General features: G+C 39.4%; 2 protein-coding genes across 2 annotated transcripts in view; one reads left to right on the top strand and one right to left on the bottom strand.

Moving 5' to 3' along the window:
* Positions 1–24,459, top strand: part of PGM5 (phosphoglucomutase 5) — a 78,227-nt gene extending 53,768 nt beyond the window's left edge. The window contains exons 10-11 of the mRNA XM_005488281.4: positions 1,685–1,819; positions 11,871–24,459. Of these exons, the coding sequence (XP_005488338.1) occupies positions 1,685–1,819; positions 11,871–11,960 (225 nt within the window). The 3' untranslated portion in view covers positions 11,961–24,459. The remainder of the gene's footprint in view (positions 1–1,684; positions 1,820–11,870) is intronic.
* TMEM252 (transmembrane protein 252) lies at positions 19,827–22,285 on the bottom strand. Its single transcript, XM_005488282.3, has 2 exons — positions 22,011–22,285; positions 19,827–20,157 (listed from the first exon to the last, which is right to left on the bottom strand). The coding sequence occupies exons 1-2, from the start codon at positions 22,283–22,285 to the stop codon at positions 19,827–19,829; spliced, it is 606 nt and encodes a 201-aa protein (XP_005488339.3).
* Positions 24,460–26,036: the final 1,577 nt, after the last annotated feature.

Below are 26,036 nucleotides of genomic sequence, written 5' to 3'. Positions count from 1 at the left end.
GTACTTCAAGAGGGCTTGTAAGAAATATGAGGACAGTTCTTTTAGCAGAGCTGCAGTAGTGTAAGGGGTAATGGCTTTAAACTAAAAGAATAAATTTAGACAGAATGTGAGAAAGACTTTTTTTTTTACAATGGGAGTGATGGGACACTGGAACAGATTGTCCAGAGAGATGGTGGGTGCCCCGTCCTTGGAATCATTCAAGTTGAATGGGGCTCTGAGCAGCCAGATCTGATTGAAGATGTCCCTGCCCACTGCAGTGAACATGATGACCTGATGACATCAGGACTGGATGACCTTTAGAAGTCCTTTCCAACCCAAACCATTCTATGAGTCTGTGATTATCAAACAATGCCTTATATGGTGCTAAAGATGTTTTGGCATATATCTGAGGAAACAAAGGTTTTACTTAGGTTTTACTTATACTTTAGAATATTGACACACTGCATTTCGAACATCAGTGTCTTGTAGCTGCTGATAAAACTGGAAGAATAAAATGCATATCTTTTTATTATCTTCTTTCATTTTTTAATGGCTTACTGCCCTTTAAACAGAAGTAGCAAGGATCTCAGTTTGTGCACTAGACCTTTGACAGCAGAAGGACAAAGGGGCAGAAAAGTTCAGTGGCTTATCAGAGGCTGTACTTAGTCTAAGGATACCATTTACATAAAGGGAACTAGAATGTGTATTTGTGCACAGCTGGTAGAATATTGCAACACTACAACAATTTATCTGTGCCATTTAGTCCTTCAGCTTTAAGGGCCTTTCTGTACAGAAACTGTGGATCCAAGAATGTGACCTGTGGTCTGTAGAAAAAAGTGTTCATATGTGCAGTACAACAGGGGGAGGATAAAAGAAAAAAAGATGTGAAGATGGCAGCAAAGAGCAAATTTTTAGTTAATTAATTAATTAATCAATCACTCCTATTTATTATGCACAAGTTAATGTGCATGAAGTAATGTACTTGAAATCAATTAACACCTTAAGTTTTCCAAATTGTACTATAGACTTACTGAAATTCTTGCAGTCATTTATTGCTGTGTAGTATTTGAGGGATAGCAGCTGGTCCTGTCTCTTGTATTCACTATTGACAACTATTTTTTTTATCCAAGGATTCTGTAGCTGTTTTGTAAGCCACTTACCTTTAGTGATCTTATACCCATTTCTCAGGCTGTTGATTTTGTGCTTTGCCACACAGAGTAAGAGCAAATCAAGTAAAAGAAATAAAAAAAAACACAGTAAGAGAGTATTTGTTATTAGGAGGGGGAGGGAATGCACAACATCTTTTTTAATGTTCCAGGGGGAAAAAAGAGGGTCCTGGTTCAGGGCAAATTTGGAAGAGATCCAAATCCATCCACAGACATCACAGTCCAGGAGCAGGAATGTGAGGAGTGAGTGCAGTGTCTGAAAACAAACTGCACACTTCTTCTCTCCCCCCTTCACTCTCTGGAACAAGTCTTAAAGGTGCAAAACTTATTCAGCATAAACAGAACAAGACAATTGGGGATAAAAGCATCATATAGTCAACCTAGAACAAAGAGTAATGAGTGTGTTGTCCAAAGTTGTGGGGAAAGAAAAATTGGCATTCAGATGACTCTTCCTTTCACTTTTATTCTGGAGCAGTGTCTGGTGATTTGTTAAGGTACTGTATGATGTTCCATGTGTGATGTTCCTTCTCCTTTCCTAGGGGCTGCGGATTATTTTTTCAGATGCTTCCAGACTCATCTTCAGAATGAGTGCTTCTAGTCATGTGAGAGCTACTCTGCGGATCTATGCAGAGAGTTATGAAAAGGATCCTAGCCAACACAATAAGGAGCCACAGGTAATGCAACAGAATTGTAGTAGGTCAGTAAGTAAAGCATTGCCTTGGTATGGCAGTGGATACAGGTTTTCATCTTTGTTCAGAAGCAACACTCAATGCTTTGACCCATGTACTGTGTTTGTAGATGATTTCCCTGGTCTTGCAAGTGTACTCCTTTTGAGGAAGGACCTGCAGTTTTAATCAATGACTTCATTGATTAAAGTTAAGAGAAGTCATTCTAGTTAGAATTTTTTTCAGAAGTTTTTTAGAGTTGTGATTTGATTTATGGAACAGTATTTTAAAAATAAGATAACCATTTTTGAAGGAGATTATCTGAGAGCCACTTAATTAGGGCATCCCAAGTACTCTTCACAATCAGAGTACAGTTAGGAAATGTGGATACCAGAGTCTCAACAATGTAGGGATTCCTTGTAAGGGAAAGACTTGCAACTGTCTCAGAATTATCTCATATCATAACCAGACTTTTTCCTAAGAAGAGTAAAGCTTAGGAGCAAGCTGCCGCATTGTCCAGCAGATGCCTTATGCAATTAATAAAATAAATTACACTCCACACTCTTAGGTTTTTCTCAGTAAATGTTCTTTATGCTGTGGTATGCAAGAGAGGACTAAAGATATTTCATGGAAAAGAAGTTAAGCATTTGGCTTGTAGTAAATCAAAACTCCCTAGTATTAAGTCTCAGGTAGTTGTGTCTTCATGACTGGAATGCAAATCTACGAAAACGTATATACTGTCAAATGAATTTGAACTCTAAGTAAGTGTTTGATGCTTCACCAGATTCTGACCATAAACTTAGTGAGTTTCTTCTTACGCTGTTCAGCGGTCACGTATTAGTCATGAAAAGTGCTTTAGTTGTCACAGAAATGTTGCAGATCCCATGCCTGCAGATATGATCTATTAAATTCTGCTTGCATTTGCTTGAGAGAGGTGCATGAGGTCTTGCCAGAATACAGACCATGTCCAGGGAGCAGCAGGAATGCATCTGCTGCACAAGGCAGTAGGAGCCAGGCATCCTGCTGCACCACAGGCAGCGTCCTCCTTGTCCAGGGGACAGTCCTACAGTGGGAAAGTGAGGAGGACAGGGCAGCTCTCTGGTAGCAAGCTGCCTCAACAAGTGATGGATCAGAGGCAGGGTTCATCTGGGGCAGCAGAAAAAGGTGGTGCCAGAGACAAAGCTGGAGACAAGGATGAGTAGACCTACTCAGAAGACAGGATCAAAGTCAAAACTGGAGACAAGGTACAGCAAATATCCAAGCAGTCTTTCAGGGAAAGAAGCTGCCTGTAGCTCCACCTGTGCCTGAGGTTCACCCAGGCAGCAGAGGCAGAGATAAGGCTGGGGACAGGCACTCCTACGGCTTAGCTCAGGCAGGGACCAACACCCCTGGGACAGGCTGTAATGGGCCTTGGCCAGGGTGCAGGAGAAAGTCCTCAGGGGATCCTAAGCAGTAGGGCTTATGACTGTCCTCGAGGATTTCAGAGTTTGGTCTTTTATTCAGCACACCAAAAGTGTCTGTTATTCCCAAGGACAGAAAAAAAGGTTGGAAGGAATTTTTTTTCTGTATTGGTAACAAAGCCTGTCAGATCACAGGACTTTTGACTGTTTAATCAGAATATTCACTAGCGAACATATAATCCCAGGGGTAGAAACATCATTGCCTTGAAACTTGCTACAGGGACTTTCCTGCATTTATGCAGTGCAGAAAGGCATTTTGTTATCCAGACTGCCTCAGGAAATACACGGTACTGTAAACACCCTCCTCATCTGCCATGTGCATAACATCTGGGATAAATATAAGTTTCATCTCAATTAATACAATAAATTCTTTATTTGGTTTCTCATTGCTTAGTCTTGCACAGTTCCCACTGCTTGTCTTTCCTTGCCCTGGCTGCATGCTTTGCCAACAACATCAGCGCATTAGAAACAACAGGGTCATAGATTGTATCCAACAGGCAGATGGCAGACTTCAAGACAGTGCATAAATTTTAGGAGATCCTCATGTAGAAAAATAACTAAATGTTTCGCAGGAGAGCATTTTATAGTCTTCAGTGAAGTATGTAAAAGAACGTGAGTAAAATACTTCTTTTTCAGAAAGCAGCATTGCTAGAAAGGGGTGCCATAGTTTCCCTGATACGGTAATTCCTTTATTGTTCACTATTGTAAAGTTCATATTGACATGCACACATCTAAAAGAGGTGTGACAGATTTGTAGTTTCAAGAACTTTGTTGCCTATTTGCTGTCATTAATAGGAACATAGCGTATATATAAGTGGTCAGTTATGGAAAAAGCACTGACATAAAGGAGTATATTAACTATATACGTATACTTTATGTATTACCTTATAATATTTAAGAAAGCTGTTACATTTTGAATTATATTTTTCTGTAGCTGAGGAGACAGTTGTATGTGGTTTCTGTATTATTTCACTCTTTCTGAAACAGCTGATCAAGAAAATCTCCCTTCCATACCTTTTATGTGATAAACCAAGACAAGATTATTTGATGATGAGCTGCTTAAGTAAATATTCAGATGGTCCTGTTTATTATGTCTTTCCAGCATCTTGTTTTAGATAATGCCCTGCTCCATGTTTTTGCCTGGTGACAATTCCGGTCAAAACCTGACCTGAAAGGCAAAAATACCTTGATACATCTTTTGCTTTTTGTCACAGAAAATAAATGTCTCCATCTTGACAGGCAACTCAGTTGTGTTGGAGGTTCCATTTTGTGGAATCATTATGGTAATTAGCTTGACTTTGCCTCATACCAGCGTCCTTCCCCCCCCCCCCCGCTTTCCTTTTCATTAATCATCCAGCTTTACGGTAGTGTTGAAGTTCTTTTCATTTGGCTTCTGTAGTCTTTGACAATGTAGCTTCTGATGGTCAATTTTTCACAGATAAGTAAATGTCTGAACTACGTCTTCCAATGTGCATGTTGAGATGTGCATATTATTCTGGAACACTAATTGTGGCACTTTTTGAGTTGAACTGGACCTTCCTGACCTTTTGTTCTAGTTTATATGTAGGCCAGTTGTGTTGTAAACCATAGGTGTTAATGAATGTAAGAGTCACCCAAATCATATTTTAGTACTATCTTTCATACAATTATTGCTAGTACTTTCTACCTAGCATAAAGCATCGACAAGTTCCTGATTTACAACAAAAGTCTTCAGAGGAAAGTGATAAAACATGCCAATAATGTATGTTTGAGGTCATGGACAAATGTGAATAGCCATGACTTCTGGCTGTTGAATGATCCATTTAAAGAAATTCGCAGAAGCAGCTTCATGGACACCTGGGAAATAAGGGATTGCTACATTTTTCTGTTCAGTTCTTTCTGCAAGCCACTATCTACAGTGAAAATCAGGAGCAATAAAGAAAAATTAACATCATACTCTCTCCAAAGTGTTTCGGAAACAACTCAATGTTTTCAATTCAAACAAATCAAATTCAATTCAAAATATTACTCATTGAATATTGCATAACTTAGAGTGGTGATGCAATCTAGATCTAAAACAAAGTCTTGAAAACAATGCCCAACAATTTTCTAAAACTGAAATATTCTGCTCTAGAATTAAACATCACTATTGGTGTGGCTTGTCACAAGTGATGCCCTCATCACTGGGCATTCCTGAGAATAGTGCTTTCCAGATAGTTTTTACATAGAAGATTTATATTTTAAAATCATTTTATTGTTTTTAACTATTCAGATAGGCATCCAACTAGCATTTCGGAAAGCTCAGTTCATTATAACAAGCAGGCTTCTCTCTGAAATCTTGCATGAATTGGACTTTTATGCATTGGCATGTACCTTTTTCTAAGTGAACAGAATTATGAGTTTTCCTAAATTTAATACAGTTACAAAAAGTAGAGAGAGATGTTCAATGGGCATGAACTACTAAAATAAGACTTTGTTGACCTTTAATCTCATTTATAGCCTTACTTTGTTATGTTACCTCAATAGTTGATATTTGTACATCCCCACACATCTTGTCCTTTTTTTAGCCACGTGGATGTATTATTGAACTTGGATAAGATGCAAACAGGAAGTTTCATATACAAAGGCAAAGAAAGAAATGATCCGCCATGATTGTACTTGTAAATCCAGTGTGTTCTTCAACCACATGTTGTGCTGCTGTTTCAGGGTAACTGTCCTGAAAAGAGTGTCAGTAGTCATTAGTCCCCATTATTCTGATAATGACCTAATTAGCTCTGTTTACAGTACATTATAATTTATTATGTGAGTTCTCTCAGCAATAAATAGGTGTTGACATAGAGTCACAGAATTATAGAATGGTTTGGGTTGGAAGGGACCTTAAAGATCATGTATCTCCAGCCTTCCTGACTAAACCAGATTGCTCAGAGCTCCATCCACACCTGACTTTGAAGATGGAGTTTGGGACATATACAGCTTCTCAGGACAGCCTGTTCCAGTGCCTCAGCAGCCTCACAGTAAAGAATTTCTTCCTAGTATCTAATCTAAATTGTGCTCTTTCAGTTTTAATCCATTCCCACTTGCTCTGTCACTACATGTAAAAAGTTCCTCTCTTTCTTTTAGGCTCCCTTTAGGTGCTGGAAGGCTGCAGTTAGGTCACTTCCAAGCCTTCTGTTTGCCAGGCTGAATGTATTCAGTTCTGTCAGCCTTTCCTCATAGGGCAGGTGGTCAATGCCTCTGTTCAGCTTGGTGTCACTCCTTTGGACTTGCTTCACAGGGCCCTGTCCATCCTGTGCTGTGCCCCCAGAGCTGATGCAGCCCTGCAGGTGGAGTCTGAGCAGAGCAGAGCAGAGGGGCAGAATCCCCTCCCTGCCCTGCTGCCCACCCTGCTCTGGATGCAGCCCAGGACACGTGTGGCTCTCTGGGCTAGCAGTGCCCTTGGCTGGGGCAGGTCCAGCCTCTCAGCCACCAGCAGCCCCAATTCCTTCTGGGCAGGGCTGCTGGGATCTGTTCATGCCCAGCCTGTGCTGGTACCAGGGCTGCTCTGACCCACGGGCAGCACCTTGCACTTGGTCTTAAAAATTCCATGAGATTCCCATGGGCCCACTTCTCAAGCTTCTCAAGTCACTCTGGATGTCATCCCATCCTTCAGGTGTGTCAAGTGCAACACTCAGGTTGGTGTCATCTGCAGATCTGCTAAGGGTGCACTTGATCCCTTTGTCCATGTCATTAATGAAGATACTGAATAACACTAGTCCCATTATGGACTCCCAAGGTACACCACTTTTCACTCAAGTCCATTGGGACTCTGAGCCATTGACCACCACCCTCTGGATGTGACTGTCAAACCAATTCCACTGAACAGTCCACCCACTGAGTCCATCTCTCTCCAGTCAAGAGAGAAGGATGTTGTGGGGGACTGTGCCAAAGGCTTTACAGTAAAATAAAGATAAATGACACCTGTAACCCTTCTCTTGTCCACTGATGCCATCACCCCATTGTAGAGGGCCGCTGGCTTGATCAGGCAGGATCTGCCCTTGGTGCAGTTGTGTTGTCTGCCCTGAATCACCTCCCTGTCCTGCATGTGCACAGCTCTAGGGGCATCTGTTCTGTGATATTCCCAGGCAGGGGTGGGGCTGGCGGGTCAGTATTTCTCAGTACGCCTCCTTTCTACCCTTCTTAAAGGTGGGTACAATATTTTCCCCTTTTCCAGTCACCTGGGACTTGTCCTGACCGCCATGACTTCAAATATCAAGGAGAGTGGCTGTGCAATTACATCAACCAATTCCCTCAGTTGTGTGCAGTCTATATTGGGTACTCTTTAAATGGGATGCAGTGAATCACAAATACTGCAGTTACTTTTGCTGTAGACTAGTAAATAATGGACTAGTTAGCTACAGAATCATAAGATTAGCAGTAGCCAAGCAAAGACTTCGGGGCAGGAGTTGCTTCTTTGTGTTTTTATTGGAAAAGGCAAGCCAATTAGAAAGCACAAAAAAAAAAGAAAAAAGGTTAAAAATACATCTTGATCATCAAAGATTCATTTAATGAATTTCTGAAATGGATTTTGAAAACTGAGAAGCAGAGAGAAAAACCCTCTGATTTGCAGGTGGATCTTGTTTGGTATATGAAAAATTTTTGTTATATGTGATTGTATATGTGAGTGATTATAGAAAATTATTGTTTATGGTGTGAGATGGTCCAAGGACAGGGAACTGAGATGAAAAATCCAGAAGTCCTGGGTTCTATGTCACTTCATTAGGACAAAATGAAAGGAATCTCTATGGTTCTTGCAAGGCACACACAACACTAAGCACAAGTGCAGTTTGCTAGACAGTTATTGCCTCTCTGTTTACTTTTGAGGAGTTTTTAGCATTACTCTGTTTAGCTATCAGAACATGCAGTACAGTCCATAAAAATTATATGAAATTGTTCTGATTTCATCTGGCTAGAATTAATTTTCTTCTTACTAGGTGTTGCAGTGCTGTTTTGGATTTGGTATGAGAATAATGATGATAACACGCTGATGTTGTAGTTGCTGCTAAATAGAAGTTAACCCGTGTCAAGGACTTTTCAATCTCCTGTGCTCTCTCAGTGAGGACAAGAATCTGGGAGGGACCATAGCTGTGATGGGTGACCTGAACTGGCCAAAGGGATATTCCATACCACAGAATGTCTTGTTTGGTGTTTTAACTGTGTGGGAGTTAGCTGTGAGGGACTGATGGCTGCTCAGGTCAGGCTGATCATCAGTCAGTGGGTGGTGAATGCTGTATTATGCATAATTTGTGTGAGTTTAGTTGGATTTTATTCCTTACTCTTTTTCCTTTTATTATCAGTTTTGTTATTGTATCTTAGTTTATTTCAGTTATTAAGCTGTGCTTATCTCAGTCCATGGGTTTTACATTTTTCCAATTCTCTACCAGTCTGCCGGCATCAGGGAAGTGAGCGAACAGCTGTGGGGTCCTTAGTTGCTGGCTGGAGTTGAACCATAATAAAAGTTTTGCTTTAACTGTTAAAATTCGTAAGATTTTCCTAGAGGACACATGGAATGTGGAGACTTATATCTGTTTGAACACACTCTTAGATAATGCAGCATGTTTGTGCTATTCAAGTAATTTAGCTTCAGATTCTTCTCAAAGTCACACTGTAGAGTGAAGAAATTTTAAATCAACTCGGACTGCAAAGGAAATAAATCATGGGACACTAATTATCAAATATTCCATGAATCAAGGAAATTAGTTAATCAAACCTAATTTTCCCTTAAAGCTCTTTGGTTATACTAGAAAAGAACTAATCTTTTGTGAACATAGATGTCTTCATGCTCCACTTGGTTTCCATTTTCCGCCTGTTTATTTCACCTTTCATGCCTGCCCTCCTCTATTGCCTGAGGCAGAACAACTAGTTTCTTGACCTTTATTGTAATTCTGTTTGAGTTAACAGGCAGACTATGCACAAGACTAGAGAGGTCAGTTTCCTTTTTTTCTGTCGAAGGTGTTCTTAGCTGAATCAAGTGAACACCACCAGTGCTGTGCATATTACAGAGTCAGTTCAGTTTGTTTCACAATGAGCCTCACCCCTTAGATCCTTATGGCAGGTGGCTGTAGCGTAAACCTTTCCAAAGACTTCTGGGTGTTTTTGGATTGGAAGGCCAAAGCAACCACACTGTGGCGAGTTTTGTGTTGAGCCCTTATGGCAGGATGTACAGGCACAATGCTGAGCTTTTTAACATGCAATCCAGGTACATTTCAGCCCTTCCTAACTTTTTGATAAACCTGGTGCATCATTGGGAAAAATCTTATCCACGACCTTGATTAGAGAAAGGAAATTGTATGGAATTTTCTTGCAAGATCACAGAGAGAAAAATTGCTAATGAGCCAAGAGGAATTATACGTGTCTGACAGATCTGCTACAGATTATTCCCAAGGAAAAAGCTTTTAATCTGTATGTGCCTGATGTTAGATATTTGCTTGCTTGATTTATTTTCTCGTAATCATTCCTTCCTCCTAGCTAATTTTTAGAGATATAACTTCTACCTATGATTACTAAAGCAAGATCTGATTAAGTCAGTTCTGTTAATTTTCAATTCTTACATTTTATCTAAAGGGTAACATGCCATATGTCCTAAACAGTTGCCAAGAGATAAATGGGCTATTTAACATCCAGAGTAATTTCAACTGTCACTTAGAATTGAAATGTCAATAGTAAAGTTTTACATAGTTTCTCAAGTGGACAGAACCAATAAAAAATACTTTTAAAAAAGATCTCCTTGAGATATGGAAGTCTTTCTAGAGGAATATTAGTGATAAATGATTGTTGGCTGAGATTTATCTCTTGCAGCTGTAATGTAAACTATTCATGGCAGATGTAAAGGAATTTTTAAAAGACATATCTAGTACTAGTTTTTTGTTATTCTGTCCTGTTCTTGCCATTCCATATATTACGCACTTTTGCCTTTTTTACATATTTTGGGTGAAGAAAGTATAAAAATTAAATTGAAGTGTGGAAAGACAGAATTAAAAAAGAACTTTCTCTGTTGAAAAACATGATTGCAACAAGCAGAATACTTAGTAGTAATTGGAATCATTTGGCAGGCTAAATTGTTTTTGTAAATGAGTGTCACATAAACTAATTTGATTCTGTGTTTTGTTCCAGCATTGTGTAAAGTGTTGAATGTGGATTTTTTTTTTTTTAATTCAGAGTGCATTTCTTGCCTAAAAATGCAGGATCCAGTAAAGCGGGTCAGGACAGTTCCTTTTTGATTTTTCTTGTACTTTTTAGATTAAATGAGGAAGAGGTTTCTTAGGGGAGAACTTCAAAGAACTTTAGTCTCATCCAGACCTTATAAATTGGCACATTTTAATATTTACTTTTGCAGCATTTGCTCACAGATACGAGTTTGTGCTCGACATATTAATCTTCTCTAAGTATGTTTGACTTTAATAGACTTATGTTCTGCTTCAGTGATTATTCAGAAGACAGATATCTACAAATATGGAGCTTTTTTAACAATAACATGTCAGACTGCTCACACTTGTGCATAACTGAGCTTAATCATAAACTCACTTGACACCAATGGCATTCATGGTGTTATTCCATGACTCTGCTTGCGCAGTTAGTCTCTTTACTCTTTGTGATTTAACTGTCTGACTGTTTGCATAAGTAAAGAAATACCTCCTCCTATCAGAAACTGTCAGGTGGCTGAAACAGATTCAAAATATTGATTATACAGGCTTATAAAAGAAGATATCTCTAAATTTCAGCTCTCCAGAATTACTGTTCTGTTTCATTTGATTCTCAAACCTAATGTATGTGAAGCTGGAATTAGTTTATTTGAAAGAGACAGCTGTAGAAAATCTCTAAGGATCAAAGAATTAGTTTGGTAACCAAATATATGAGTCTCTGAAAGGAAAATTTTCACACAAAACTCAGTTCTGCCATTTTGTCTTTGTGAATCATTTAACTAACTGAAAGACTATCCAATTTCCATTTAAAAAGTTGTGTTTTACTTGATTTTCATGTGGTACTATCATAGCTGTCATCTGTACTCACCCATTCAAGCCTATAAATGGCTGTTTAATAAGGTCTGTAGCCTGAAACTTGAAAGTTCATGCTGTTCTTTTGGAATTTATCCTGTTAATACAGTTGCATGTGGTATTAGTCAAAATACACTTCTGTGAATTCTGTTAAGGTAGTTAGTTGTTACAGTCCCTTCTGACCCAAAGCTTCACATATTAAGTGTATTTAGAAAAAGAAGAAAATATCATCTGTTTGATTTCCCCTCATCAGAATAGAAGCTGGTCTACCTCTGTTATTTCTGGGCTGTTTTGTACTGCAGATTTCAAATTCCTGTTTCACAGAGAGTGATCTGTGCAGCGTATATTTACTGTTTCTCTTTTCTGCATAGCTTAGATATACTCAATGTAACACTTTACAAAACTTATGCTAAGCATGATACTTCATTGTGTCAAGTATAACAGCAATAGACACCATAGCTGTGTCAGTTTTTGATATTCTTATTTACTGTTATTATTGTATAATTGTGCAGTTAAAAGAAGGATTTATAAATGTAAGATTTTTTTTTATATTTCTGCTTTATGTAATTCAATTTTTTTCTTCATCTTTAGGCTGTCCTGAGTCCTCTTATTGCAATTGCACTGAAAATATCTCAGATTCATGAGAGGACAGGACGAAAGGGACCCACTGTCATCACCTGAAGCCACGGAAGATTGTTAAACCAGGGCCAAAAGAGGAACAGCAAGGAAGAGACAGAACCTTGTTAAAACTTGTTAGCCATTTGTGCCTTGTATGATTTTAAAAGTTAGGTGGGAAGAAAAATTCAATATAACGTTAAGCGTAATCATTTGCATTGATCTCCAAATGCAATAGTGTATTGACTTGTTTTACCTGCAGTATCATAATTTCTGATAACAGTATAACCAAAGAAGGAGGCCTTAACATTCAAATGTTGTCAGTAATGTAGCCAAAAATGACAACTTCTTGGTGTTGAACGCTATGATAAAAGTTGGAGAAATTTCAGTAAGGGAGAGAGAGGGAGGAATTGCAAAGCAAAGACATGTTTGGTGAGTGTTGTTTGGGATTCTTGTCACGTTCTGGTAAGTTTCTGAAGAGGTGTGCGGAGCATGTCTGAGTCATAGGGCTGTGTACTGGGCTTTGCACAGGGTGTATTTCCTCCCCTGGCTCCATGCCTCCTCTCAGGCCTCTCCTGTTGCTCACAGATGCACACTGACAGCAGTGTTGTATACACACTTACACTTGCTCCCAAAGATGGGGTTATTCCATGCTTTTTTACCCCTGCTTTTAAAACATATCAATGTGACTTGTGCCTTTAGATTTTCCTTTTTTTTTTGACTCTTTGGTTATTTTCCTCCAGAAGGAGTCCTTTGTTCTATAAAGCTGATTTTGTCCTTCCAGCAATATGTCGGGTGTGGAATCTGACATTCCTCATGTCAGGAGATGATACTGGTGCTTACTGTGTTTGAAAGATAATCTCTGCAAGTTCAGCAATTGTTTAGGAGTTACGGAAGTTCTTCTAAGTCTTCTGAATATTCATGCTCCACTTGCCACAAAGCAAGTGAGTGAGAGGGAATTAAACCCTAATCAATTGAATAGAAATACTAGTCTCACTCACCCTCTGGACATGGTTTCTATTAGATTCTTGGTAACAGTGTATCCACTGTTGCAAGATGCAATAAAAATTTGGGGAGTACAAGAGATGTTCCCGGCATAGATCTGAGAAGGCTGTTGGGGATATGGACATCAGCATTTTTCTGCCTGTGAAATGATACAGTAGTTCTAGCTGCAATACTGTGCTCTGAAAAAGAACACAAACACTTTATGCATGTAATTTGCTTGAAAGCTTTGCTTCCTTGGAAATGGTATGATCACTTGTATCATTCGTCAAGGTGGCTTTGTGCAGCTTGCCTCTTTGCAGTGTATTTCAATTCATTGTGGTTGTCAAACTTCAGTACAACTTATATAATATTGCAGCAAAGGAAATTGTTTAAATTTCTTTGAACACTTCTGTCAGAAAATGGCTATAACACTTAGTATACAATAAAGAGTAATGCCGTATGTCTGTCTTAATACATAATTGTGGACAAGACACCCTGCACTTTCAAGCATCCTAATAAAGTCACCTTTATTACAATTACATTATTACTTAATTGGTTCTAAACAAATGAGGTATGTTCTCACTTAGTGTCCTACCTTGCCCTTAAATGTTCCCACAAACCAAAAGAGATTTTAAGACTTTAGCTCTTTTTACAAAGATTTTTCTTTTATATGATCATGACCAAGACGTTTTCACACAGTTTGGACATCTACTTTATAATGTAAGAGCACTCATCTTCACAAAAATCTTGTTTATATAATATTTTATAGTTATAGTTATAGTTATAGTTATAGTTATAGTTATAGTTATAGTTATAGTTATAGTTATAGTTATAGTTATAGTTATAGTTATATTTATTTATTAATTTATAATTTCATTTATATATTTTTTTAATTCAACTTCTCTAGGTGCAGGATAATAATCTCTTAAATGGTAGATCACACATGGTCAAGCATAGACACATTCTGGATTATGACAGTTCAAATTATTGGGTTGTGTGAGGGAACATTTTGTAAGTCAGTCCACTAAAATTTCTAAAATCTTGTACACATTCTCTGACAATGAAATTATTTTTGAACTAGCTGTTTATACTACAGAGTATCCCATTTGCCAAGTTTTTCTGAAATGAGAATACAGTTTGAAAAGTAAAATATATTGCAGCCATGTGTCTTTCAGGATGCAGGGGGAAGACTCAAGAACAGATGAAGACTGAAGAAACATACTTGTGCTTTTATCAGAAAGCTGTCACTAGAGCTGCAGTAGATGGCAGTCTACTTTCATGAAGGCAGTCATCATAAACCAAGGGGCATGTTTTAAAATCTCTGTATTGACTTTGTCCTGGGCTGGAGAAACATTAGTTGTGCCTGTGTATGTAAATGGAAAAAGGGCTGTTTCAGAAAAGGATTATTTGAGTCTGGTTTTGAATAGCTGTCAAACAGCAGACTTGCAGAAGTAGCCTACCCTGAAATCGCCATCCCTTTTTTTATGGTGATGGGTGATACTGATAAAATATTACTGGTATTTTCTCTGCAAGAAGATGAATAAAACTTTGTAAGGCTCAAGCACTTTAACTTTTTATATCTGAAGTATGTGGGAGAGGACTGTAGCCACATGGAGTGTGCTGCATTTCCTGAGGTCTTTTAATTATTAACATGATAGAGGAATGTGTGGAAAAAAGCAAGTTGTATGAACTTACAAAAACATGCAGAGCTCCTAAAACCAGACCATACATTTAGCAGAAGGAAAACTATTATTAATGCTGTTCATCTTATCACACTGTCTAGGCACTGTGACAGAGACCCACACCCTTTTGTGCTATTGTTTAATGAGCAGCTTCCTCGAGTCTGGAAGTTGCAAGATTCCTGTATTATTCAGCTGTGATTGCAGTAACATTTATTTGGATCATTCTGTTTCCTAAACCCTCATATTTTCTATGTGTTCAGACACAATTTGGAAGGTGATATACTACTTACCTGAACCAGAGGATCAGGGAATCCTCAAGGTTGGAAGGTGCCATCAGGACTAAAATCACCTATGTCCCAGCTCACAGCAGAGTCAGGTAGAGGAGGCTGCCCAGGGCCATGTGTAGTTGGCTTTAATTATCTCCAAGGACTGAGATGCCAGAACTTCTGTGGGCAACATGTACAAATGATTGACTGGTCCCATAGTAGGGAAAAAAAAAAAAAAAAAAGCCAAAACCAAAAACTGAATAGCAAAAGTTTCTGGAGTGTTCAGATGGAATTTCATGTCATCCAGTTTATGCCCATTGCCTCTTGTCCTGTCACTGAGAAGAGCCTAGGTCTGTACATTTATTTTTTTCCCACCAAGTACTTCTACAAATCAGTAAGATCCTTCAAGAGCCTTCTCCAGAGCAAACACTCCCAGCTCTCTCAGTGTATCATCATATGACAAAATTTCCAGTCCCTTTATGGTCCTTTGCTGGAAGTACTCTGGAATGTCCATGTCTGTTTTGTGCTTGGGAAACTCAGACCTGAACCCAGCACTCCAGATGTATCTTAACTCTATCAGTGCTGAGCAGAGGGAAAGGATCACCTTCTTCCAGCTGTTGCTGCTGCTGTTTTTCCTGATGCAGCTCAGGATGTCAGTTTCTGTCTTTGCTGTGCAGGTGAGTTGCTGGTGAGCTGACAACTTTTTGTTAAGCACATGACCCCTCGATTCTTCTCTGTGTAGCTGTTTTCCAGCCCACTGGCCCCAGCATGTACTGCTGTCTGGGTTGGTTCCTCCACAAGAGCAGGACTTCCCTTTGTTAGTGTTCAATTAGAAGGTCGTCAAGTTGGTTAAGCACAATTTACCTTTCATAAATCCTTCCTGATCCTAAATACTTTCTTGTCCTTGGCAAGGGTTTCCATCACTGGCTATTCCATCACCTCCCCAGGAACTAAAGTGAAGCTGACCAGCCTATAATTCCCCAGATCCTCCTCCTTTCAGGGACAGGAGTGATATTTGCTCTCTTATCTCAGGGACCACTTCTGGTCACCCACAGCCTTTCAGAGGCAATAGAGGGTAGCTTGCAATAGCATGATTTAGCTTCTTGAGCTCTGTGCATGTCATCCTAAATCATTCCATGGATGTGTGTGTGTCCCGTTTTTTCAAGTACTTGGTGGCCTTTTCTTGCTCTGTCCAAGGTAAGTCTTCCTCACTGCATATTTTTCCTGTAGTCTCAAAGGCCTAAAATTCCTGAAGACTGCTTTTGCCAGTAAAAATGGACACAAAGAAGGCATTGAACACCTCAGCCTTTTCTATGTCCTCTTCCAACTCACATGGCTGTAGAAACTTTCCCCATTACCCTTCACATTTCCCATCTGTTCTGGTTTCAGCCCATACAGAGTTATTTTTGCATTTGCTGGGATGGAGGTATGGGAAGGTCAAGGAGGCTGGAGCCATATGGATGTACACAGGTGATTTATTCTACACTAGTCATGTCATCGCTGTAGGGCATGGCTTTGGGTAGAAGAAAAGGCAGAGTGGAAGGACAGACATTTTTGTTCCCTCTTTTCCTGTGAAAGCAAAGTGCTGAGCAGAGTGGTGCAGTCTGGGTGAAGCTATGCAGACTGGCTTGGGAGATTTGTCCATCATTGTTTTCCACTGTCTCAGACGTGGGACAAGAACCCCGCACTGGCTGTGGTAACGCCCACTCTTTTCTCTTTTGTCTGTGGAAAAGCCATGTTGCCACCAGGGATGCAGTAACACCTGCTATTTTTCTCCTTTGTCTCAGGAAAAGCTGCATGTCATGGGCCATGGTTACAACAGGATAGATGGACTTCCATAAGCATTTTTGGGGTGTAATCATCCTCGTTTATATATTGTTCTTATTAGTACTTATTGTTGCTGTTACTGTTTGTTTTCCTTATCTTATTATTTTTCCAGTAAATTGTTGTCTCAACCCATAATCTCCCTTTTTGTCCCTTTCTCAATGGAGGGGGTCAGGGGAAGGGAAGTGGCTGTTTGGAGCCTAATTTCCAGCTGATCTTAACCACAGCATCACCTCATTCAGCTCCAGGTGGGCTTTGGCTTTTCTCATCCCTTCATGATTGTACAGTGCTCTGCATTCCTCCTAATTCAGCTGTCCCTACTTTCACTTACCATACATTTCCTGTTTATATCTGAGCTTAGTCAGGAGCTCTCTGTAGGCCATTCATGTAGGCCTTTTGCTCCCTTTGTTTGATCTCAGATTGAACAATTCCTGAGCTTAAAGGAGGCGATCTTTGAAAATTAAACAGTTGTCCTGGACTCATCTTTTCTCCAGGGCCAGAACCCATGTGATTCTTCCAAGCAACTCTAAAAATGTTAAAGTCTGCTCTGTAAACTTAAGTTCCACTCTTTGGTATTCTCCCTCCTCTCAAATTTCTGAATTCTCCATCTCATGATGTCTCATGATCCCTGCAGCAAAAAACATGCCCACACATTTCTTCTGGTGTTGTGAGTGCCAAGATTGGCTTCTTGGTCACCAGTGTCAGGAAGTTGTTTCTCAATGCACTGAATCTGTTGTGTTCTGAAGCTTTAGTTTGACCAGTTCATATCCTTCAGCCCAAAGAGAATTTATTTTAATGTGAAATTTCCAGCTGCTACTCTTGGCAAAGATAAATTCACACTATTAAATACAATCAAAATCAAAGTGTTTAAAGCCTTCTGCTGCCTTAAGATTGTTGACATTTTTTGAGCTCTTTGCCCATGGCATTTTGCATTGAGTTCATAATCATCAGCTGAAAAGAGAAACTTAAAACCAGATTGTATCAAAATATTAGGTATTAATGTGAATGTTCTCCCTGTGTCAGTAATATTTTGTGTCAAATACTTTATTGCATACTGCAGGTTGAAGATGCATTTATCCTCAGTTTCACATTTCTAGATCCATTATGACCTCACAACATCTGAAAGCGGCTGGCACTAAAAAGGGGCACTGCAGGACTCTTGTGGAACTGGGAGAAAGGAAAGAAATTCCTGGCTGTTCATAAATACATATGGACATGCTCTGAATGTGTTTCCAAGAGCAAACCACTCCAAGAGCAAACTTCAGTGATACTCCTGCAATTCTTGCTCTTAGTATGACTCAGAACTGTAGTCCCAGCCATTTTCCGCTCTCTCAGTCTTGCTTTAATACCACCTAGTGTAAAACCTAGATTTCCATGGGGGTGGGGGGAAGATAAACATGCAGAGGACAAGGATTTTGCTGTGGAATGTCTCCTGGTTAGTCAGTCTTACCTGCTGTGATTGATGCCTGCACTAATACTTGCACGATGCTGGCTGCCTTCAGAATGTGGGACTCTGGAGTAAAGAAGCTGGAGATTTTGCAGGATGGATGTGGTAATGCTAGGAGGTAAAGCCGTAATAAGGTCACTCAAGCAGATCCTCTCTTTAACTGTTTTGGAAATTATGTGTTGTGTTCCTCTGATTTTTATTGTTCTCTGTGGTGTCCTGCTTCTCAGTCACTTTGAAAGATATATCTTCTGTCTCTTTCAGGGACTCTTTTTTGTTCCCTCTGGGTACTTTTCTACATTTCTCATCCCAAACTTCCTGAAAAAATCCAAAAATCCTGAAAGGATTTTTCACCTCTGTAGCTTGTCCGACCCTTTTTATTCTTCTTTCCTTTCTACTTACAACAACGGAAGAACTGTGTGTTCTTTCCATAAAGGATGAAATTCTTTGAAAGACAAAACTGATGCAGCTGTCAGTTTGCTGGCCTTAGCCATGGCTACCACACATGTACAGCTGTAATGCTTAACTTGTAGTCTTACAGTATGTGAACATCTGGAAAGTGTGATAGCTTTTCTGTCTCACTGGTCTGTATCAAAACCAGGAACAGGCTGCCCAGAGAGGTGATTCATGTCCCATTCCTGGAAAAATTCAAGGTCAGGTTGGACAGTGCTCTGACCAACCTGATCTAATTCAAGATGTACCTGCTCGTTGCAGGGGCTTGGACTAAATGATCTTCTCCAATACAAACCTTCCAACCCAGAAAGAAAAATTCCATCCAAAATAAATACTACAAGTTCAAATCTGAGTGAACCCTCATGAAATTTTTCTTGCCATCTGGAATTACAGATGACAGTGGCCTGAATGCAAATTTGCCTCAGTGATTTTGTGGGAGGAAAGATCCATGTAACAGAAGAAGGATGAGTCCAAACCTGTCCTTTTTCTGGTGTTTGTTGTGTAATTATGAAGCCACTTGTGTCAGAAACAGGATACAGGGTCCCTTTTTCAGTTCCCACAGTCTTGAGTAAGCTGTGACAGAAGCAACTGCTCTTAGAATCAGAGATGGTTTTTCCTCCTGTAATTGATAGTTCCCTCTGAGGAGATGTAAGCATAACCAAAGCTCTCTGTTTGGCACCTGGGTGGTGTATTTTATTGTGCCCTTATCCTGAATCATAGGCACCTTGTATCATATAAACAAATTCAAGGCATTTGTTTTAAATACAAAATTTATTAATGAATTCACTAGTAAAATAGCAGTTCTTTTCACCCCCCACATAAAAAAAAATAACTTGAAAGGCATACAATACAAAAATAATCAGTTGCAACAAATAATCTGCAAATCTCAAACAAAAGCTAAGTTAATAGGTTTCCCAAGTCAGTTAATGTCTCAAAACCAAAAATGAGAGCTTTCTTCTGAAACTCCTTATGAAGCAAAAGTCAAGACTGAAAACACCATGCTGCTTCATTTATCTTGCAGTGTAAGAAACTTCTATTGCCAGAGATGGTGACTTCTATTAGACACAGCTTGAGCATTTCTATCTCTCTGGAGATTTATTCTAATTTGAAATACTGAGCACTTTTACATATCCCCTCCAACTCCCCTCTAAGTCACAAATGATGAATGTTTTTTCTGTGCAATTTCACCTTAAGTAGTGTTACTATTAGATCACTGACACAAGTCTTCTTCCAGTTTTCCCTGCTTCACAAACGCAGGATTTTACTGGCTGCCAGTCTCTCATGTTTTGACAGGTGTTGCTCTTCCTGAGGTCATCTGGAAATCTGTATCCTGTTGGCAATTGATTTCTTGCATGAATATATGAGAATTTAACCCCCTTCCGGGGTTTGGGTCTTGGCCAGCTGTTTGCTGTTGCTCCTGAGATAATGTGTATGGTGGTGGCTGTTCCTGCTCATTTGTTTCACTGACAAACTCTACACTGCTTTCACTGTATGGAGGCGGAGGAATATTGATGAATTCTTCCTGTTTTAATATGGAGGCAACTGACAGTGCGGAGACCAGTTTTTCAGGATCTATGCTGTCTTCATAAGAGGGAGGATAGAAGTCAGGCCTAAAATAAGCATGCCAAAAAGAAACACATTATGGTGAAGTGTGATTTATCTCACAGAGCTTGGTTAGATGCTTTGTCTGTTATGTTTCCAAAATTTAGATGAGGCTTTAACAGTAAACAGATATCTAACTGTGTTTAAAGAATGAAATACATTAATGTAAAATGTAGGCATAACTGGTATAATTTGCCTCGCCTTGCACAAAATGTTTTATTAAAACACAGCACTCTAAAAAGACAAGCCTTCCCCGTGAAAATTCCCAACCATGGCATACAAACACACATGCTTGTGAGTATTTTAACAAGTGAGAGAAAAGTTTAATTTGGAAGAAGAATGAAATCAGTCTTCAAAGTTATTTATTATTGCAATAACCATTGTTTTCCACAGTTTAAAAATAAATTTGGTACGTTTCTGCTTATCTAACCAAAATTTACTGCATGTTTCTTTTATAGTGCCTTTAGAACACCCATTCTCAGTGTTTCTAGTACGGTTTCCACAACAGTCCAGGGAAAGAAATTTGTATCCAGTGACATGTTAAAGAGTTTTGCCAGGTCTAGTGCAGTTTAAGAAACTGTCTCTCTCAAAGCATCAAACTTTATTAAGAACAAAGTTGTAGGGTCACAGAATGTTTTGGGAAGGGACCTTAATGATCATTCAGTTTCTGCCATGGGCAGGGCCACCTTCCACTAGACCAGATTGTTCATCCAGCCTTGCCTTGAGTGCTTCCAGGGATGGGGCAGCCACAGCTTCTCTGGGCAACCTGCTCCAGTGCCTCACTACCCTCACAGTAAATCATTTTTCCCCGATATCTAATATAAACATATCCTTTCTCCATTTGAAACCATTCCCCCTTGTACTGTCACTACACGTTCTTTTTGGAAGTCCCTGTCCATCTTTCCTGTAAGTTCCCTTCATGTACATAAGGTGCTGTAGACTCACTGGAACCTTGTTGGGGCTGAATAATTCCAGATATCTCAGCCTGTCATCACAGGAGAAACGTTCCATTCCCCTGATCATCTTCATGGATGGCTCTCTGGACCCATTCTAGCAGGTCCATGCCCTTTCTGTGCCAAGGATGTCAGATCTGGATGAGATGCTCCAGGTGGGGACTCACAAAGACACAGCCAAGGAGGAGAATCCCCTCCCTCGACCTGTTGGTCACACTTCTTTGGATGCAGCTCAGGACACATTTGGCTTTCTGGGCTGCAGGTGCACATTGCTGGGTCACAGTGACCTACTTCATCAACAAAACCCCCCCAGGTTCTTCTCCCAGGACTGCTCTCAAACCATTCTCTGCCCAGCTTGTGTTTGTGCTTCAATTTGCACCAACCCAGATGCAGAACCTTGCGCTTAGCCTGAAGGTTCTTAGCCTTAGGTTGAATTTCCTGAGGTTTTTAAATCAGGGGGACAATCAAACAATGAAACTTAAGCAGGAGCCATATAGTGAATAAGCGGAGGCCCCCTGCATATCTCAGCTTCTCTCTACATGAGCACCCATCCCCCAGCAGCATCCTAAATGGTCTGCTGAGATGGAACTCAGTATGCTCCTGCGTGAATTCGGAATAGCTGCACCTGCTGCCTCCATGCATGACTTTGGAAGCTTTAGGAAGTCTGAAACCTTCTTTGTTTCAGGTAGTATACCTTACCTTAGGTATTGTTTTCATGAATGGCTGTTTGCACATTGCTGCTTGCTCTAGCAAATAAAATTTCCGACTACAGTTCTCTCCGCAGAAAAATAATAAAATGGCTACAGGATTTGCATTTTATAAAAACCTTGTATTGCTTCTTTCTTTTCACAAACACTGTATGTTTAAAAAATAGCATCCCTCCCTCCCAATTCATCTGAAACACATACCTGTCTATGGTGCAGACATGTGGTTCTCTGTGGCTGGGATTTCGAATGAAGATGCCAAGGGCCCTATATTTCAGGACTTCATGGAAAGTGCTCCAGAAAATGCCAGTAACTAGGAGACAGAGCCCCAAAGCTAACAGGCAATAAAACACTAGCTTGTTGTTCCCACATCTGCACATGGAGGAATTCATGGACATGCAAAGTACTCCCAGGCAAATAGTGGAGAAACTGAGTAAGAGCATAAAAAGACGAATGAAAGTAAGAAGACCTTTAGGCATCCTCCACAGAAGACACAGTGCTTTGTCCCTGTCTGCTGTTTGTTTGCTGGCTCTCTCTGCTGTACTTCTCATATACATGTATGGGTACTTTATATGCTACAACCGCCCTGTAGACAATTAAGAGAAGCAGGCAGTTTTAACCTACTCATTAACTCTTTGAAGATGTATAAACTCTTTTGAGATTAATTTGTAACCTCTACCTACTTTAGGAAGGAAGCAGAAACTTCCTGAACCATCCCTTTGCCGCTGTAATCTCTGGAGTGTAAACTTGGACTGCTCCCTTCATTGCATGATTTGCAGTGGTTTATACACTTCACTGCTTATGAATGAGACCTGTATTTGTTAAATTTGACTTACTTGACTTTAAAAGAAGAACAACCAACAACCAGCAAAGATGGTCTTCATAAATCCCCATTAAAGTTTGGAGGGAAAATATGCTTCATATAAATGTAGACATTGACATGGGAGGGGAAGGAGCATCGGTAAAAACTGCTGTTCTCTGAGGGGGGATGTCATCTCACCTTTTCTCTCTGACTTGCCAAGATAAGGTATAAAGAATATTAGTGTCTGACAGGTGTCAATCTAGGTTCAACAAAGGATTTACTTCTCTAAGCATTAAGTGTTGCCATGCAGTCCTGAGAGCCTAGGAAGCTGCCATGAAGGACTTGCATGACCTATGCAGTTCATAAAGGAGTGTAGCACCTCAGACTGAGACACAGGCCAGCCTTGAGAGGCGTCTGTGAGCTCCTAGAAGAAGCAGCAGAAGGGAATACATCTCTTACTGAGCAGGTTTCCTAGACATGGAGTTACCCCAAACATATGCCGGGGTCTGAAGAGCACACTCAGCTTTCTCTCCATCTGCCTAACTTGCATAGCTATTATTGGATGGGTATTACAACAGCCAGTTCACGCCTTCCTGTACTGGCTTGTAAGTTTCAAGTTGCAAAAACAGCAAAAAATTCAACTGCAAAACCAACTGGTGACACAACAAATAGATTACTTCCCTTAAAAGACCTGCTTCAGTGGAAAAGACATAAAGTGGAGCAGATTCCCACTAATGTGAGTTGCCACTCAGTTTGTGGGCAGGTGCATGTTTCTAAGGGACAAGGTGGAGTGTTGGGAAAACAGTTATTTTAGACACTGGCTTTGCCAAATTCAGGTCTTTAAAAGAGGTGGCCCAGTTGTGACAGAGGAAACTGGAATCCAGGAGGGTAAAGCCATGTGTTGGGGGTAGGAGTTCATGCAGGGAAGGTGTGAGTGGAGCTGAGAACGTGAGAGGCAGGTGAAGCACAGTGAAATGGTGGTCAGTGCTGCTGGATGTCTACCCAACAGCAACAGCTGCCCTTCCAGAAATGTAACTGCAAAAGTGTACTGTGACATAAACACATTAAAATAAGCTGTTTCAAAAGGCAAGTAATTTACATCTGTCTTGCATAATATCTTGCATAATATGAAGTCGACCAGTTCATCTTCTTTCTGCTGCAGAACTGTTCACGAGGACTCCTTTGCTTCATGCTCTGTTGTTTCAAATATTAATGAATGCTCTCCCTTCAATTTGTTTTCCCACAGGTTAACAGATCCAGCTGAATTTACAATAATCTTTTTTCTGTATAATTTCTACTTTCTGCATATCTGTTAAACATACTTCATTTTGCAAAATACTTTTTATTACTTCTGGGTTTTTTGATGTTTCAGATCTTAACTCATCTAAATAGAAATATTGAGTTATTCATGACTGCTATCTAAAGTTCAGTTAATTACTGTAATTCACATCTTCTGTAATGCTACTCCTTCTGCTACAAGATGGTATTTATGAAAGGACGATGTCAATAAAAATAATTTTTACTTCTTGTTTTCTGTATAGACATATACTCACTTGCCTGTTTGGTCATTGAAATTTATACCTGGAAGGTTATAGCCTCATATCTGTGGTGATAAAGGATTAGTTAAATGTTACAGGAAAACATGGACAGGAAATTGTATTCTCTCTTGGAGATTTGCAGGGTTTTTTGCAGGCTGCAGAAGTTTGGTGTTTTCTCCAAGAGGTCAGTTTCATCTGTGGAAACAGACTATGGGTCTATTATCCTTGAAAACAGCATCTGTACCTCAGCCAGTGGGTATATGAAGGGAAAGGTAAAAAAAAAAAAAAAAAAAAGGTGACAATAGCACCATAATGCTGCTTAATTATCAGGGTTCTATTATTTTTCTTATTTTCCATCACTTCAGATTTTCTGTAATGTTATTCTTGGCCTTTTCCAATTTCCCTAACATTTTGCAGCTTGATTGTTTTATTGGCAGTGAGTGTCTTGGACTGCATCACACTGGATGAGCAGATTTCCTATTTCTCTTACAAAACAGGAAGAAAGTTGCTTCTAATGAGATCAGGTGGGAAAAGGGAATAACTAACATGGTGTAAAGGTTACTGAACAGCATTGGCTGCAGACCAAGGTCAAAAGGTAGCAGTCCAGATGGAGAAAAAGCAATTCTTAGGAAGTCTGATTGAAGATGAACTTAATGGGTGTTCCACTGGATGATTTGACGATTGTGATTGTTTGGCAATTTGCTTTTCACTTTGAAAGGTCACTGCTTATCCTGTATCCTGTTGAAACATGTAGGGCTTCAACAAACCAGTTTCTGGAATTATGCTGCTTGCTGCTCAAAAAGAAATTTGTGGTATCTTACACATTTTTATGAGAGTTGTGAAACAAAAACTTATTTTTTAACTACTAGCAAAATGGAAAATTTGACAGTCAGAAAATTAAAAAATAGACTTTTTAATGCAAATAGTTGTGGTGTGTTAGTACCAGCTGCATATCATATCACAGTACATGCATGATATAAGATGCATGTCAGATTTGAGGTCACATTTGCTACTAAAAAGTGATATTTTACCAGAAATTTGAAACTTATATGTTTTACTCTGGTCTGAAATGAATTATTTTTTAATAAAATTAAAACTAACTTTACACCAGTTTTGACTTTTCTTCTGTAACTTTCTAGCAGCCTTAGCTGACATGATTTATTGTAATAACTCGCTTAAACAGTTTTTTATGTTTTTGTCAATAATTCAGAGCAGATTTGCCAATGAGTTTCTCTAGCAATTCCAGTATTCCTTAGAAAGATATAACTGAGTTAATTTTTTAAAATCTCTTCAAGTGTAGCCTCTTCTCCATATCATACCTGAACTAGTGACAGTTCTGAAAGCATGGAAAAGTTTAAGAATGACTGACAGTCAATGCAGTCTGAACATCAAAATCATATTTCACAGATCAGTTTCCAGCCTGAGGATGTGAGGATGTCTAAGCAAAACAAGGTGCATGAACATAGCCAGGGCTGTTCTTCGTGTCTGAAGGTATTGAGATTTTAGGAGGTGTGGCTCCTGTTTGAGAATGAATGATTGACTTTCATGAAGGAAACTGGGTATAAGTCATTCTACAAATACTTGAAAAGAGCAGAAATTAACTAATTGGGTTGAAAATAGTGCACTGCAGGATTTTTGTAGAGAGGTTTCCCCAAATGGTAGAGAACAGTTTATTCTAGAAACACATAACAGAAAACAGCAATAAATACTTAAAATAAGCAGAATTGAGATAGTAAATTTTCAAATCACTGCATAAAATTTTTATGTTTAACAGACAATATTGTAACAAATATTTAAACTTTATTTTTGGTGAATCAGATATTCTTTTTTTTCCCGAGGTATTCTTTCCAAATTTTATTGTTTTATTTATTTACTAAAAGAATGACACAC

This window comes from Zonotrichia albicollis, chromosome Z (genome assembly GCF_047830755.1).
Source record: "Zonotrichia albicollis isolate bZonAlb1 chromosome Z, bZonAlb1.hap1, whole genome shotgun sequence".
NCBI lineage: Eukaryota > Metazoa > Chordata > Aves > Passeriformes > Passerellidae > Zonotrichia > Zonotrichia albicollis.
Note: the sequence above shows the minus strand (reverse complement) of the source record. Positions and strands in the feature narration are given on the sequence as shown.

Excerpts from the sequence above, each read along its gene's own strand:
- TMEM252 (XM_005488282.3), bottom strand. The coding sequence starts at position 22,285 with ATGCCTAAAGGTCTTCTTACTTTCATTCGTCTTTTTATGCTCTTACTC. Across the intron at positions 20,158-22,010 it reads CATGTCTGCACCATAGACAG|GCCTGACTTCTATCCTCCCT; the intron begins GTATGTGTTTCA and ends TGCTTATTTTAG.